This window comes from Salarias fasciatus, chromosome 1 (assembly GCF_902148845.1).
Source record: "Salarias fasciatus chromosome 1, fSalaFa1.1, whole genome shotgun sequence".
Classification (NCBI taxonomy): domain Eukaryota; kingdom Metazoa; phylum Chordata; class Actinopteri; order Blenniiformes; family Blenniidae; genus Salarias; species Salarias fasciatus.
This window is the reverse complement of record NC_043745.1, coordinates 13,385,676-13,402,970: the sequence shown is the minus strand read 5'-3', so window position 1 is coordinate 13,402,970 and position 17,295 is coordinate 13,385,676. Positions and strand designations below refer to the sequence as shown.

Below are 17,295 nucleotides of genomic sequence, written 5' to 3'. Positions count from 1 at the left end.
ACATTTAAATTTCAAATGAGTTGGTACAACTTGCAATGTTTTGCAGCTCCAGAAATATTTGGTAGAAGCCACTTTTACCACTTCCTGTTGATCTAAATGTTGAAGACTCCTGTCCTACACTGCAGACACATATTGCTTAAAACTGAAGTTTTAGCTAAAATTGTCTTAAAGAGTTAAAACTTTAAAGAAACTGTCATTCAAAAGATAAATAAATCACTCCAGTAAAACAGAGGCCAAGTTCAGATAAGTGCTCATCTCTTTTATTGTTGGAACTCCAGTCTTTGAGGACAACTCAGAACACCAGCTACACATTACAACACTCCTTTACATTTAGTTAGTTCTTACACTCTAGCATTACAATTGAAAGCAAGTTAGACACATGAGACGGCTACAACAGATTGTCAACAAATAAAGACGAACCCACTTAAACACGCGATGCCAGTCAACTGGAAAGAAAAAAGAAAAATACAACTAAAAGTGCTCAATCATATCAGTAAGTCGACTTCGGTGAACCACGAGTGATTCGGGAGTGCCAGCTTGGATATGGTCCCAATGCAAAAAATGTCAAGGCTTCGAGAAGCCTCTAATAAACACAAAGAGTAACTAGCTTGGACAGCTCAGGAAGTGGACATCCAAAACTCCATTTCTCTCTTTAGTCAGACAAAAAAAAAAAATAGAAGCAGTTCTGGGAGTCCAAAACAAAGGTTCACCACTCACAAAAGTCAAGTATATCAAATGTAACATTGGAGTACTGTAGGAGTGTAACGCTTACAGATACACTGGAATACAGTGAAAGCTGGCATACAGGAGGACATTCAGAACAAACAGCACTGCGGGGTGGGGTGGGGTGGGGTGGAGGGGGGGAAGCGGTGGAGCCGAGGCTGCGCTTGTTTGAAGGAGCCCTTTGATTATGGGTGACACCACTTTTGTTCAATCGGCAGAGGAGTGCTATCAGTCGGCTCTTACAGTACTTGGGGGCACTGCTAAAGGTCAGACGGCCCCACCGCTGAAGCCCACTTAGACCGGTACGTGCATGCACACGCACAGGCACACACACACACACACACGCATCAGGATGCATTCACTCATAGACTTAATTACACCAGTGTCTGAGTGAATAAATACAGCAGTTTCTGGCCAGGGTGCATCAATCTGAGGCCCTGAAGACTGGTTTGAATAAAGAGACTTGACGTGAGAGGAATGGAAACGCGGCGTGGAATCGTTCAGAACAGGGCTCCACTCCCATCCGACACGGCGTTTGGGCCACGGACACTAAACTCTACTTCTATAATTTCCTAAGTGCTTGACTGTTGAAGAGTCGAGTCTGTTGGCCCGGGTGTTGGATGGAGAGGGAGGAGAGCCGTGTTGCGGAGCGCTATGAAAGATAGATGAGGTGGAGATGGAGGCAGCGGAGCCGCTTAGACCACCAGGACCACGCGCATGGTGTTGGTGAAACCGGAGCCTGGGCGCCAGCCGGTCAGGATGATGACCACGTCGCCCTCTTTGAAGAAGCCTCTGACCTTTCCTGCAACATTGAACAGGATGTTTCGATGAGATGCTGCTTGTTCAGTCAAATAAACATGGATATAAAAAGCGTTTTGCGTAAAACCACATAAAGCTTCTAATAATTCAGATATCTTTCCATCAAATGTGACAAGCGGAACAGAAAAGGAGAGGATAATATTTACCCATTTCCATGGCGAAGTTGACGCGCATGTCGACGTCCTCGGCCCACACGTCGTTGGCGGGCTTGGTGTAGAGGACCGGGAAGATGCCGCGGTACAGGTGGGCCTGGCGGGCCGTCTGGGTGTTACGGGTCACGGCGAGGATGGGGGCGCGGGGCCTGTATCTGGAGATCAGGTGGGCGGACCTGGACAAACAAAAATACAACTCAGAAAACACAATACATGTATAGATAGTTTTAAGTTTGGGATATGAGCCAATGTCAAAGTTTGAGTCACATCCCCACAGCTCATTTAATTTTAGTTGAACGCCAAATAATCCTTCCTTCCTGAAGAGATGCTTTTAATTTGAAATCTCAAAATGTTTGACAGTTTCACAGCAGCAGTTCACTTATGGTTTCAAACTGAAGTTCATGTTAACATTTTAAATTAATTTTGTTCATAGTAAAGGGAAAAAATGCCTTTATCATCCACTCGTTTTCTTAAATCACAATTTCTCTCCAAAAAGTAATTAAAACTGGAAGAACCTTAGAATCACAATTTGTCCTGTAAGTAGCAAAATCTTAAATGTTTTTGGAATAGCTGATCAATTAATTGTTGCTTCTTTGTCTACTGAATGCTGAAGGAAGTGTGAAAGATATTTGGGGTTCAAATCTTAAACAGAACTGATAGGGTGAAATCGCTAGGCCATTCATAAAGCTTAAATTAGCAAAGTTTATTAAAGATTGTATAAGGTTTGATGCTTCACAATGCTAAATTTAGTCATGAATGATTGTACAGCTGCATCTCAAACTTAGCATCAGCAGAGAAAATAGAATCACTGAGGCTTTTCTGCCCTCATAACATGATCAAGTTTTAAACACATTAAAATATTCAACTCTGAAAATATAAGATCAGATGTTTTACTTTTCATCAGATATAATTTTAGCATATTAAAAACTTAATTTGATAGAAATTATGAGGTTGTTTCCATTTAAATTTAAGTCTTTGAGGCGCACCTGTACAAACAATATTCAGCACAAATCTTAGTTTGAAGAGTTGACCCCTGCATGATATTTCCCACTTTCCCCATTTCACTCACTTATTTTCACCCTCCCCAAGTAAAGCTAACCATACACACCAACACACACACACACACACACAAATGAAGCAGTTACTCCGAGGCAGGATGGGAGCTGGTGTGTGAGTCGTGAGATCGTACCTGAAGGGCGGGGATGGTTTCATGTTTCCCCCTCTCTTTCTTACCTCCCAGACTTAGTGAGAACAATGATGGCGCTAGCGCAGCATTTGAAGGACGACTCGACGGCTCCCACAGCTACAGCCTCTGACGGATCCCGGGTCAGCTGGGTGCTTCTCCTCAGCTCCTCAAACAGCTGTCTGTGGAAGGTGGCCGCCTCGGCCTCTCGCGCTATCTGAGCCCCGAGGGGAAGGGTGGCCGGGTTACTCAATCGCTCACACAGAGGCACTCACACCGCAGGGAGAGACTGGCAAACAACTAGCTGGACTCCTGGATGAACCAGTGAGGGGGAATATTATCCTCACATGCCTGCACTTCAAATACGTGCTTAAATAGCCAGCAGTCCAGTGAAGGTGTGTGCCAGCTCTCCCCGCTGCTCCCTGTCTGGCCCTACTCTCCCTCTCGCACCGATACCATGTGACCTCGGCGGTCTGCCGGGACCAGATAACCTGCCTACCTTCCAGAGCCCGTGAGCACAATGATCGCTGAGGCTAAGCTCTTAAAGGAGGCCTCGACTGCACCGATTGCAATGGCCTCGGCGGGGTCTTTGCAGTGCGGCGTGGAGCGACGCAGGTCCTCAAACACCTGCCGGTGGAACATGGCTGCCTCGGCTTCGCGGGCAATCTGGCACAGATGGGGGGGCCAAGGTGTATCGAGCAAAGGTGTCCCCCACACACAGAAACGGTGAGAAAAAGAAAAATGGGAGGAGGACAGGAGGATGAGAGACAGAGAGGGACAAAGTTAAAGACAAAGACACCCACGAGGTTAGGAGGAAGGAAAGCCAAGTGGAGAAGTGTTTTACATGTGACATTAGTGGGGAATGGGGAGGGAGACACATGGAAAAACAACGTAAAAACAGTTAAAACTTCACCATAACCATGTACATGATAAAGGAAACAAACCCAAACTAATCCTGTGTTAACAGCTAAAGACTACAAAACTTTGAATTAAAAAAAAAAAAAAAACCCACACGTTAATAACACGGTTTAGAAAAAGGACAAATTAAGTGTCGAGCCTTGACTTTAACAGAGAGGTGAGCAACCAGCTGAGAAGAGGATGCCAGACACTACATGCAAAGTTGAGGAAATGGTTAAGGAAGAGCAAAGAAAAGTATGAGGAATCAAGTTTATCAAAAATCATCTGGAAAAACCAAGAGTTAGTCCATAACAGGTGAAAGGAGACTGCAAGATGAATTCAGACATGCACCGTGCAATTTCAGCAGCAAAGCTCAAAAGGAGCAGCAGACGACTGCTGAGTCACTCCTGCTACTGTGCTGCAGTGGAGCGGAGCTGTGGAGGCGAGCCAAGCCAGGCCTGAGCAGTGAAGGACAGGCAGGACAGCACCGCTCGCTTCATCCATTCATGCAGATCAACCAATGTCAATATCATAGAATGGATTAAGAACAAGATTGGGGCTTTAAGCTGTGTCTTAGTCATTTCTTTCCCTAACAGACAAACACAGATGCAGTTAAACAATATTAAGGAAGTCAAGACGCAAAAAAAAAAAAACTTGTGTCACAACACTTGGGTTTGTGAGAAAGAAAAACATTAAAAGTGGTATTAATCAATCTTGCAGGCTCTGCCCAATTCTTTAACGGATTCGTTTATAAATTATAGCCGACATGCGAATCATGACAGAGAGAGGTTTGATTTTGCAGTGTTTGACACTTTCAACATGTCAAATAAGAAAAACTTCTTTAATTCTTATTGTGGAGTGTCAGACATTTACCCGTGCAGCCCTTTGTGTACTGCACATCCTCAAAAATGAGAGCATGCACTTACGGAGGGCGCATTAAATTTAGCAACAGCAGCAGCCACAGCGAATTTGTTAGGTGAAGAGGTAACAGGCAAAAGAAATGTGCTGCAGCTGGGAAAAAACATGCCTGCATGCTCCTGAAGAAACAACCACTGAGGTGTGAAAACTATGATTCATCCCAGTAATGTTGTGAAAGCATTGTTAATATATGATCAAATTATTATTATTATTATTATTAATGATCGACTAATCTCATACAGTATATTTTACTAGCTAATGACTGGAAGGACAACAAGTGAATGCAAGAATTACGAATAAAAAACTGATGAGGTGTTACTCTCTATTACTGAAGAATTGCTTTTAAAAATACATATGAGTGACTTTACAGAGTATATAATGTCTCTCCAGTTACATTTATTCTTGGTTTGTTCTTGCGAAGGTGAACTCACCATGTGCTGCGTGCGCACCGCCTCCAGAGGGTAGTCTCCCTTGGCAGTCTCGCCACTCAGCATGATGCAGTCGGCTCCATCCAGGACGGCGTTTGCTACGTCGCTGCCCTCGGCGCGAGTGGGTCGGGGCTTCTTGATCATGCTCTCCAACATCTGAAAGGTTCAGGTAAATTATACTGAGACTTCACAGTTCATAACCCCGGATCTCGAGCAGGAAATACAGCTTTGGAACTGGATTCGGTTCAAGTTGTAATCAGACCTGAGTGGCACATGTGATGGGCTTGCCAGCCCTGTTGCAGCGACCGATCATCATCTTCTGGGCGAGGAAGACCTTCTCTGTGGGGATCTCGATACCCAGATCGCCACGGGCCACCATGATGCCGTCGCTGGCGTCCATGATCTCGTCGAATCTTCAAAGCAGACAGGAAAATTACAACCTGCCAAGTCAAGCAACCACCCAGTGGCAGAGCAAACAAACCGCGCTCCACATGAAACGGAGTCTGCGGCTTCAGACACACCTGCGGACACCCTCGTGGTTCTCCAGCTTGCTGATGATCTTAATGTTCTTTCCCTTCTCTCCCAGCACTGCCCGGACGGCGTGCACGTCTGCGGCTTTGCGGATGAAGGAGGCAAACACCATGTCGACTCCCTGTTCCACACCGAACTGCAAGTCTTGGATGTCCTTATCGGAGACGGCAGGCAGGTCCACGGCGGCTCCCGGCAGGTTCACACCCTTCTTACTGCCCAGAGTGCCGCCATTCTCAATCTCACAATTGAGGAAATCGGAACCTGAAGAGAGAAATATGAACCCACAACCGTGTTCATCATAAATATTTCTTAACACTGCCCTAAAAATGCACGTTAGAGACTTTTTTTTCCCCTCACCAATCTCCTTGACCTGCAGAGAAATGAGTCCATCGTCAATGTAGATCTTGCTGCCGATTTCCACCACCTTGGTAATGTTTTTGTAGTCGAGCCAGAGGACGTCTTCGCTGCAGTTGTCTTGGTAAGAGTCATCCAGGGTGAGCTTGATCATCTTGCCCTTCTTCAGCTCCACCTCAGCTGTGCCACTCTGTCACATTATCAAAAGGATTACTTATGGCTGTTTATGGAAAAACATGTTCCGACACAAATCTACTGATGGTAAACTCACTCCCTGGATAAGGCCGGTCCTGATCTCTGGGCCCTTGGTGTCCAGGGCAATGCCGATGGGTCTGTACTGGATGCTGCCGGGCTCGAAGCTCTCGCATGCCTCACGCACATTTTTGATGGTTTGTGCATGGTACTGAAAAGAGAGAAAAGATGCATCACACCGAGTTGGAACCAAATAATTAACTTTTTAATCAAAAGTTCTGTTATCGCACATCGTCAACATTCGATAGTGTAGTGAGGGTTATGCAAGATAGCAAAAATCAGGCTGGGGCAGTAAAAAGTTGACTGACAACGCATGCAGCCATAAACATGAGTCACACCATCGAGATCCCAGCAGGGTCATCAAGTTTGGAGGAAGCAGAGTGCACCATGTAGAACAACTCCAAGCCTTTATGTCTTAAGCAACTGAAGTTATAAAGTGGATCATACTGAAACACGACCCGTCATCAGAGTCATGTCCCCGAGCACAGGTCACTCCTTCCACCCGTCTCTGCAGGCGGTAATCTTTAAGACTGTCTACGGTCTCAGTTTTTATAGGTCAGTGACACAGGTACAGTGTTTTTCCACGTGGAAATGTTCTCTGAACCATTCAATCTACTCCAACTAAATCAAAATAAAATAAAGATAGGCTTTACAAAGTTAGTGACTTTGAAGGCAGCTGCCTGCTGCACAGGGCTTACACTGCCCACCTGAGTGACCAGAGCTTTCAGTAATAACTTAAGTGGCGGGTAATCACATTGGCAGGCATTTCTAGAAAGCAACAAGGTGAGTAACACTACAGCTGCTGCTCTGCAACTAAAAAGAACAGGATGTTATCGAAAAAGGCTCTGAAACCATCACTTTCCCATTAATGCCCCGATGTTTGACGACAGTACGCAGTGTGTACGTCGTTTCTTTTCGTTAAAATTCAGTTGCTCCAATTTAACTTGATGCCACGTTACTCACCAGAATGTGGAGCAAAGCAACTTTCTGAATTTAACCGTTTTACACTTGCCACTGCAGTTATAAAGCACTGTGGCCTTGGTGATAACAGCAATACAAAAGGGCGGACGTGCCACCTGCTGAGATAAAGGAGCAGGAAAATGCAGATAACTTATTTATAGTACACAAATAAAGCAAAGCTCTTGCTATTCTCTACATATCTCGATCTTTCTGAAATAATCCACCCACCACTGGCTCCTAAAACAACCAGCTAAATTTAATGATTGATTCTTGACTTGTGACATTCCACATTTACACAGGTCCTGACACACTGTGGGATGTCATAAAAAAAAGATGCGACAGAAGGAAAAAGGACAAGATGTGAGAAAACTAAAGATAAAGAAAAAGTTCCTGTCAGAACACCCTCTGAAGTTCAGATTACATTTGAACTTGTATCCTTTATGCCTCATTGCTTTCATGAAGCTTTAGAAACTGTCTGTAAAACACTTAAAAAACCTTGAAATTTGACATCTTGAAGTGCTCGAAGTTTGAACATTAAAACTTAATATTCAACCAGAATATATCAGCATCTTTCAATATACCTGGTTGGGCAACCCTTCAGACCTATGAAAACCGATCCTGTCAACACTTCTGATTGGATCTCTTGATGATTAAATAAGTGCTTAATTTCAATTCAACCAGTCTGAGTTCTGCACGACCTTGCAAATTTGCCAAGTGGCGGTGATTGAACAAAATTGCAGCGTCACAGCATCCTGGAGGGACTGGCTTAATACAAATTCTTCAGCTGTGCCTCAAACTGCATGAACAAACTTTACTTGACAATGTCAGCTTACGTTGGTCGACAGCTGAACTCTTTATAAATTTGATCAGTCAATGAGAAGAATGAAGTTGCAACACCTGCAGGCTGAACTTGGCAGATGTTAATCTTAAGTTAGCGCCAACTGTTCCGTGCTTTTTCCTTGTGAGACTGTTGACTCGCCACCTTCACTACCATTATTTTACACAATTTGCAAACACTGCAGGAAAAAAACTGGAAACACCAGACAAAAATCAAACATTACCAAAAAACTGAACCTATTCACTGTGATAAAGCACAGAACGACACTGAATAATATCAGTATGATAAAATATGACCTGAATGGTTAGCCGTCTTTGCCCAATACATTTACACAGTTGGCATTCTGCAGACCAACCTCGTGCGTGCCGTGGGAGAAGTTCAAGCGAGCAATGTTCATTCCAGACTTGATCATCTCCTTCAGCATGTCCACAGATCGAGAGGCCGGCCCTGCAAAAAACACATTAGGAGGAGGGAGTTGATGAAATGCTGTTCATGTTAGTGGAGTACCATGTGCTCTAAAGTTTCATGAAAACATTTTGAAAAAGAGAAAAGGTTAAATAAAAACAAGGCAATGGAAAAGCTTTGTTCCATAGCATTAATAAAGTGGATGAATTCTTTAAAACACGAGGCCTTTAACAGGAAGCTTGGAACAGCAGAAACAAATGGCTTCATCGGAAGAAATGACACCAAGTCTGGGGCTATAAAAATAAATTCAGTTCAATCTGTACAGAAAAGCTGCGATATTTGTATTTTGCCTGTTTTTTTTTTTTTTCTCTCCTTTCTTTAACACTTAAGTGACTTTACATCAGTATGCCTTCTAGGTATGTTTGCAAATGAGCAGATTTTTTTATGTGTGAGACAGAAGGACCAACCGATGGTGCAGATGATGCCGGTGTTCCGTGCGGTGGTGGGCTCAGAGTCGATGTCCAACAGGCACATGTGTTCCAGGAAGGTGTCTGCCATGGCAGCGTTGAGCTGCTGTGTCTGGATGAAGGCAGAGCCCATGTCACTCTTAGAATGAGGCATGGCGATTACTGGTGCAACTGGAGGAGTACTGCATGGAAACACAGAGGGAAGGAATATGAAGAACAGAGCAAGGACAACCGATTGGTTTTGTTTTACTCAGAGAGAGAGAGAGAGGCGGCAGGAATGTCCAACATGTCTGTGCATGCAGTCACATGCACATCCAACAAAGCAGAGCCATCGCCCGGCTGGAGAGACTGAACTCCACAGGGAGTCCTAATGCACATCTATTTCTGTCTAACCTCAGCTGTAAGGCTGAAGACAAGAATACTTGACAATTTAAGACAATGATTATTGAAAGCTCATGAGGACAGGTTTTAAACAATACATTTACTTCAGTGAATCTTGTTTTGCAAAATCAGGAGTGAATGATAACTTGCTGCAACAAGAGGCAACAAAAACCCTCTCAATGCCGTTCAGAACAGCTGCTGAATTCCGATAACCTCTTCATACATTTTACCCTGCGATGCTAAGGCACACTGCTCATGCAGAGACACTGCAGTCTTTATGCACCATGCGAAAGCAGAGCAGCATAGCCCGCTGCACTGCTGCGCCATGTTGTACATTATGTCTCCCCCCACCCCCTTCTTGCTGAGTCACCCATGGCAACCACGCATCACGAAGCGCTACCAAAGGGCTGGGTTTTACAAGCTTTCATCACGACACCAAGGAAACACTCTACAACATGAAGATACTATAAATGGTGGGGCATTGATAAAAGGATCACTGCTTTCCGTTTCAGACAGGCTGTACAGACGTGCGGTCTGGAAGGCATTTCCTTTCCCCCACCTATTAAGCAATATAAGAATTATGGCACATGGTGTATACACTCATCAACATAAAGCTTATCACTTGTTTAAAGCAAGAGCCAGGAAGGTGTGTTTGAGCAGCGAGTAGCATTTCATATCTATGAAGAGAGCTGCTTCCTCCGAGGCACTGCTTGCTGCTGTTACATAACTACTGCACAGCTGACTGGGAGTGAAACGCTTCGCTGAACACTCATCTCAAACAATTGTAGGATGGCATGTTTCCAATCACAGCATTTTTAAAAAAACAAAAGTTAAAATAAAACTGCCAATCCAAGCTGTCAGAGTAAAGACAGGGCACACCCTGTGCATGTCACCAGTCTACTGCAGGGCAAACAGAAGATAGTCAACCACACACACACCCGCACACACACACGCAACACAAACACTCCCACCTACAAGTATTTCAGAGTTACTTATTAAATATGAACCATTGGTCAAAATCACACTACCAAGGAAAAAGCAAACATAGTAAGAACATTTAAACTCAGAAAGGCTCCCAACCTGACTTAAAAGAATAAGAGTGCTAGATTTCAGTGCCAACTGAAAAAAAGAAACTAGGGACGACATTCAAATGAGGCAATACAACTCCATTGGTTATAATTTACTTATTAAGAGGTGGAGCAACATTATGAGGAGTGTTTAAGGTATGCGTCTCTATAAAAAGTTGGATGATTAACACACGGCAGTTTATTAGTCATACTTGTGTAAATGACTCAGTGTTGGCAGGTTAAAAGAAAAAAAAGTCCAGATCTGAAAAAAAGCAAGAAAACTTGCAAGACAAACACCACACAGTCACTGGGGAAAAAGGACAAACATTCCAGGTAAAGAGCCCTGCACAGTTTAGTCAATGGCTCTTTGTGAGGTACCAAACAATCCATTCAAATCACTGGCTGGATAGATTGCATTTTCTCATTTTAAATTACACAACAGCGTTCACTTCAGCCACAGAAACTTTCACTGGCTGCTGATTTGACCAGACGGCACACACACTGATAAGCACTCTTCCTCCTGAAAGGAACATTCTCCACATCTCACCTACAAAGCAATAAAAACCTCTAAACTACCAACTACTAGTAGGTAGTAAAATAAAGCAAAGCACAACACATGCATTTAGCTGCAAAAAAACAAATGAAACCCCTTCACTTTTTAAATGTGATCCCCAATAAGGAGCAAATGCAACAGTTGGTCAATTGCTTAAAAAAAAGAAAAAAAAAGGGAATTTTAAATAGAAAATGCTGCCATTTTAGGGCACAATCATAGCAGTCCTCAACTGAGGAAACTCCCGTCTTAGTCAGGACTTGTGATCCAACATCCTTTTACTCAATACATACAACGTATTGACTGCAGCACAGAGGGGGATTCCAGGCAGAACTACAGCACCAACAGACTGCTTCATCTGGGGCTGCCTCCCGGTGATGTAACTTCTCCATCAATGGAGCAGACTGCGCTGTACGTGAGAGCAGTCACATCCCACTACCGCAACCCACATACACACCAGCTCTGAGTGGACTGAACCACAAGGAAAAATGCAGAGGGGGGAAACGGTGTGCAACGCTGCTAGTGCTGCGGTTTCTAATAAATCCTTTGAGGAACTCAAATTAGAATTCTTTTGAAGAAACAAATCGAATTGAAATATGTTTTGAGTGTTTTATTTTAATGTTAGACAAGCGTAAAAAAATTATTCTAGAAGTGAGATACTTGATGGATGGTGAAAAAGAATGAAGCAATGTATCTTCCAATTCTTTTAGACATTTAAATGTTGAAGGTTTTCATTGTTTAAACAAACCGATAACCAAAATTGTGCAATTAAGCAAAGAATGGACAATGTAGGAGTCTTTAGAAATGTGGAGTTTACAAAGATAATGCAATGCCGACAGTTGCATTTGCACAATGTAGCCTTAAAGAGGAAGGACTTGATAGTGTCCAAATCAACTCAAGGATGTTTTGCTACTAAAGCCAACATATAAAGAACGTCCATTCCTGGTCCTGGGGGGCCGCCATGCTGCATGCAGATGTCGCTCAAGCTTGTTAAAAAAAAGCCCAATGAGGACCTCTCATTACAATCAGGTGTGTTGCACCTGTGAGAGACCTAAAACATGCAGGAAGCCAGCCCTGCAGGACAAGAACTGGAAACAACCACCACATGTGAACCACATTTCAAAAGGCATTTAACATGGCAGATGCATTCAAAAGTGTAAACATGGGAAATAACAGAAAATGGGTTTGAATGCCAATACTATAATAGTGAATAATCGCAAATGTTTTAATGCACACTGCCTAAAAATGGGTAAAAACCACCCACTTCCTGTCTTTGCTTAATTTGAATCATTGTTTCCAACTGTTTTAAGCAAGGCTGACTAAAAGATGACTACAGATCACGTCTCGTTTTAAGTTTAGCTCACTTATGTTCAGCTTGTTTAAGACACATCCTCCACATTCACAAAAGATTGTTACATTACAGTGAAGACAACACATCAAACTCGCTTAACAAAAATACCAGAAGTAACCCAGTAACAGACACTGACACTACATCCAACTGAGGACATGCCAATGAGCAGCCGCCACAGGCCAACACCAGCCACAGCAACCGTGACACAGATGCAGGACTAACTTTAGCGCTGGCTATCAATAATCCCTTCCAATCCCTCCCCCAACACATCTACCTTAGGACGTACCCTCAGCCACTATGTTGTCTGTATTCCTCAACACTTTCCTCACTCGAGTAAAAGAAAAAAAATACAGTAGCGCAGCCATCACAGTATGTCTTCAGTATCTTGACATTTGGTAGCATCTAGTATGGATGTGATGTAACACTGGGCTAATCCAACTTAGCTCCAGAGAGCAGAACGCTTCAATTACTCACACTCAACCAAAGCACCTTTTGCAGGTTGCACTACATACCCCCGGTAGAGCTTCCCGTTCCTCCAGGGGAAAATGGAGCACGTCACAACCAGTGACCTACGCAGCCACCCCAGTGTGGTGGGGCTTCCAGAGGCAGTATGTAAACTACGCCCTGCAGCAACAGAGCTGACAATTGCACGAGGTGTGCATGTGCGCCACACTTCCAGGAGCTCAGGAGTAAATCCATTCAATGAGGATGAAGGACATGGAGACCGCCCGTAGTGATCACAGAATCGCCACGATCTGATATAGCGGACATACATGAGACCACAGTGGCTCACCAGAGTGCCGTCTACCCAGTGTTACTGGAGGAAGGTCATACAACACCCCAGCCTCTGCTAATTATAACGCATTGCTTGCCGAACTTGGTTTGCAGAAATCTAAGATGCTGAATGTACGGTGGCATGCAAACTATGTTTCCTGCACTCACTGGGCCTGTTGACCAACATGGGCTACTCCATGGGTTCAAGTTATTGAATAGGACAAATTAGAAACCTTAAATATGAAATGGCTATTTCAGCTTTGCATCTGAAAATATGATAAACTAAAATATGCAAGTGACAATCTCGGGAAGAGGGTGCATTGGTGACATTCATGGGAGCTGTGCCAGCTGTTAGCAACAATGCCTCTTGCACTGAAACTTTGTGACTAGAGCATTTTGAGAACACTTCGCTGACAGCACAAGTTTCTGGTTTTGTAATCGAACAATTAAAAGTTGCTAGCATGGCAACAGTAGTTTCTTTTAACTAGTTCCAGCCAGGTTAATCTTAAAATGCATGTAATTAGCATATATGAGCTAATCCTGGCCAACTTTAGATGTGGCAAGACAAGTTCCACCCACAGATGTCCTTTAAAAGGACTCCTTTACTAACCCTAAGCTGAACTTCTTTGTAGCTGACATTATGACCTAGTTAGTCTGAGTGACAGGCTGTATTTTGGCAACACTCCTTTCAGCCATGAAGGACCCAAGTCTGCTCTCCAATTATCTGCAGCTGAACTTAATCATTTCAGGCTCTAAGTTTAGCACTTCGTTGAAACCCTTTATGGATCATATAGTTTTTGGTTTTTTTTTTTTTCAGGAAAATAATGAACAAGACAACATAAAGAGTGGAGATGTAAAAACAAACAAACTGCCAGACAGCTCTCTAACGAGTGGGTGTGAGACCTGCAGTCATGTCAGTGTCAATAACTACACTTGCATCAAGCCCCTGCAGTAAAACTGCTACGACAAAATACACACGTAAAACTACAGATGTCAAAGACCACACAATTCTACACACTACAGAGCTTACGTGGTTTGGTTGTATCTGAAGCGTTTCCGAGGAAACATTACAGGAAAGGCGATGAATAAAGGATGAGTTTGCCGCACAGTCCGGCCAGGCGTGTGAAGGCTGAACAGGCCAGGTGGCTCTACGTGAAGCGGGGAGGTCTGAAGTTGCGGTAAATTAACGTGACCCGTTAAAAAACGACTAAACGATGCATTTTGACCCAGTTATACTGAAAGTTGCGACGCGGACGATGCGCTAAAGGTCACGTTCTCATCCTGCGTCACATTTTCCTGATCTCGAGACGTCACAGAGACTGACCAATGAGAGGCCGAGAAGAAGACGCGGCCACACCCACACCAGGAGGCAACAGGAAGCGGGGCTTCACCGTTCACCACTGTGCATCACTAATGATGGCGTTCCATTTAATCAATTCACGTCGTTTAGCAATAAACAAAACTATCACAAGCCGATTGTTTGCAACATAAGCAGTTGTCCAGTGTGATCCCGGACATTTATTCGCCCGGTAAGCCAATTTTAGACTCGCGTCGTTGATGAAGCACTTCAGACCTGCCTGGCAGCGCAGTCAAACCATTCAATTAAACCAGGCGTGCCATTTGGTAGACTTTATATTCGCCTTCACGCTGCAAAGCAAAACAGGTATGGAAGCGTTGGATCAACCAACATTGGCAGAATGTCAAAAACATCGTTTAGCAAAAGAGGAAATGATAAACGCTATGAAACGCGCCGCTGAGGTACAAACCAGTGATTAAAGATCGCTTGAAAAGGTCGTTATAGCGGCAGGAAGCAGTCCATGTGGTTGATGATACCCACCTTGAGACGCTGAGTGTGCCTCGACCGCAGTTCGTGCCGTAACACTGAGACCAGCTCAAGGTGATCTCCCTGGTTATGTCGGTTTGAGCACTACTTTACAGTGATGCTCAGGAATATCCCTCCGACAGAATGCAGATGAACGGAAGGAGGTGCGACGATTTCACGAACATATTTAAACTGTAGTCATTAATGGCTAACAAAACGAGTGTTTTCAAGAAGTACTGTGGATACAGGCAACGAAGAAACATTTAAAACTAAAAATGTCGCGGAAGGATACGCAGAAACAAGGTGGAAGTGCTTGGTAAAGTTAGGGAGCCAATCAGATTGCTTCATTTCATCAGTGGTGCATGGACTCCAACATGTGACCAAGACGGCATAGTTTCCTGAAAAGAAGCGGATCGTTAAGTATGACTAATTTAATATCCTTCTCATTATAATGTCATAATTTGATGGGTAATATTTAATAATGAATATATATTGGTTGCCCGGTGGCCTAATATGAATCATTTCCTGCTTCAGTTTTGCTTTATATTAAAAATAAGTCATAAAGTCTTTAACAGAAATCGAGAAATCCAATGTAGCTCCAAAACTTCGACAAATAAAGCATGTATTATTTTTAATATCACAGCTACATGTAGTTCAGTGGAGGGATGATGGAGGGATGTATGAAGGAAGACCCTCTGCTTGTCCTCCATTGAAGCAGCGGGCGAGCCTGTACTGCCATCTAGTGTTAAAATACTAAACTACAGTTGGTTTTTAAATGTCCTTGTAGTTATAATTTGTACTGTTTTGACCCTAATACGGAAAATTGTCCAAACAATTGCCAAAAAATCCACATAATAATTAGTCATGTCTAAGATAATCTAAAAATGCATGACAAAGTGCCCAAACTATACTGATATACATTCACATTAAATACAAATACATATTACTGAACTCTTATGAGGTCTGAGAACCTATACCCATCATGGTGATTCTTGTAATTTTAATATAAATATCCACAAGAAGTAAAACACAATATTTCATTGGTTAGCAAAATCATTTGGTTTTTATCCAGTGTATATTGCATTCAGTATGATTTAAAAAAAAAAAAAAACTTTCAACATAATTACCTCTACCAAAGAGACAAAAATAAAAAAATCCATGACTCAGATACAAAAGCCTCCCATGCTTTGTTAAAGTGATGATGATCTTGTGAATACACCTGCACGTGTGGTACTTACTGAGTCCATACTACATGCCAGTAATGTTCCCTTTTAATTCTCACCTGTTCACAGTTGAAGTTGTGTTAGCACTGCTGCTCCCACTGCCCATGGTAGAGTCTCACCGGGTACTGGCCCCCCTGCCTGGAGCCGCTCCACTACAGTGTTGGACACACCTGTCCAGGTAAGGAACAGGTTTGCCGTCCTGTCGCTCCGTCCGCTGCTCGAGCTCCCGGCTGTCACTCAGCATTAATGGCTGCTAACGCCTGTTCCACTGAGTACAGTACGATACTGTGGGAATACCCTGACATAATTCTCAGAGATGACCTGATAGGATGCATTAATACGGCTAAAAGTACTCCTGCCCAGTGCAACTGCTGCTCGTAGAGATGCACATAAGAGGACAAAGACATAAACAAAGGTGAAATTTGTGCAATGAATACTAAAATAACACATCACATATTGACACTTGCCTGTCATAAATCCGTTTTTGATAATGCATGACAACCTTTGTCAGATAATCTACATCCTAAGTTAAACAGATGCATTTGTTTTATCCCCAAATTAAAAAATAAATAAATAAATTCTGTCAAGATTGTGACTTAGCTCATTTTATTTAGCCTAAATCACAAAACTATGTTATTTTGAAATATTCACATATATTCAAATTTTTTTTTTGTTTTTTTTTTTTAATTTTTTTAGTTTAAAAATGAATACGGTGAGCAGAATAGGAACTATCTGAAACAGTCTCACCATTCAACTTCTGTATTTGCATTTTTCAGAAAAGTGTTGCAGATGACTGGAGCTGATCTCTGCACACTTTGAAAAGATTGCTTATCTATCACCAACTCATACTGAGAAGGCAGACTCTCACTTACACGCCCAAACCGAGTTATCAGTCATCCTTCCTACAGTGTTTTTGGATTGTGAATCAAGCTGGCATTCATTAGTAGTTCAGTGTTGACAAAACTATTGCCAAATTAGGGAGGATCTTCAAAACTGAGAACACAGAAAGTCCTTCTGGTCCAGTATTTTTAAAACCTTCGGATATTTTTAAGTTTTCATATAAAACAAATAGAGCTGCACAGTGGTCTACTGTAGTGAGATGGTTTCCCTTTGCATGTTCTCCCTGTGCATGCATGGGTCTCCTCCAACAGTGCAAATACATCTATATGAGGCCATCTGGTGATCCTAAGATTTTCTCTC

At 43.0% G+C, this 17,295-nt stretch overlaps 1 protein-coding gene across 3 annotated transcripts; it reads right to left on the bottom strand.

Moving 5' to 3' along the window:
- Nucleotides 1-238: 238 nt before the first annotated feature.
- Nucleotides 239-14,993, bottom strand: pkma (pyruvate kinase M1/2a). Of its 3 annotated transcripts, none has more exons than XM_030097556.1 (11): nt 14,888-14,993; nt 8,928-9,109; nt 8,411-8,502; nt 6,277-6,408; nt 6,009-6,195; nt 5,642-5,912; nt 5,383-5,533; nt 5,124-5,276; nt 3,377-3,543; nt 1,689-1,870; nt 239-1,525 (listed from the first exon to the last, which is right to left on the bottom strand). In XM_030097556.1, exons 2-11 carry the CDS (start codon nt 9,079-9,081, stop codon nt 1,419-1,421), a joined length of 1,596 nt encoding a protein of 531 aa, XP_029953416.1. In that variant the 5' UTR covers nt 9,082-9,109; nt 14,888-14,993; the 3' UTR covers nt 239-1,418. The 3 variants fall into 3 exon arrangements, with proteins under 3 accessions (XP_029953416.1, XP_029953407.1, XP_029953399.1); XM_030097547.1 differs by lacking the exons at nt 3,377-3,543; nt 14,888-14,993 and adding exons at nt 2,928-3,094; nt 14,081-14,236; XM_030097539.1 differs by lacking the exon at nt 14,888-14,993 and adding an exon at nt 14,081-14,235.
- Between the last annotated feature and the right edge of the window lie 2,302 nt (nt 14,994-17,295).

Excerpts from the sequence above, each read along its gene's own strand:
- pkma (XM_030097547.1), bottom strand. The coding sequence starts at position 14,118 with ATGTTTCCTCGGAAACGCTTCAGATACAACCAAACCAC. Across the intron at positions 9,110-14,080 it reads TTCAGATACAACCAAACCAC|TACTCCTCCAGTTGCACCAG; the intron begins GTAAGCTCTGTA and ends GTTTCCATGCAG. Across the intron at positions 8,503-8,927 it reads CGGCATCATCTGCACCATCG|GGCCGGCCTCTCGATCTGTG; the intron begins GTTGGTCCTTCT and ends TGTTTTTTGCAG.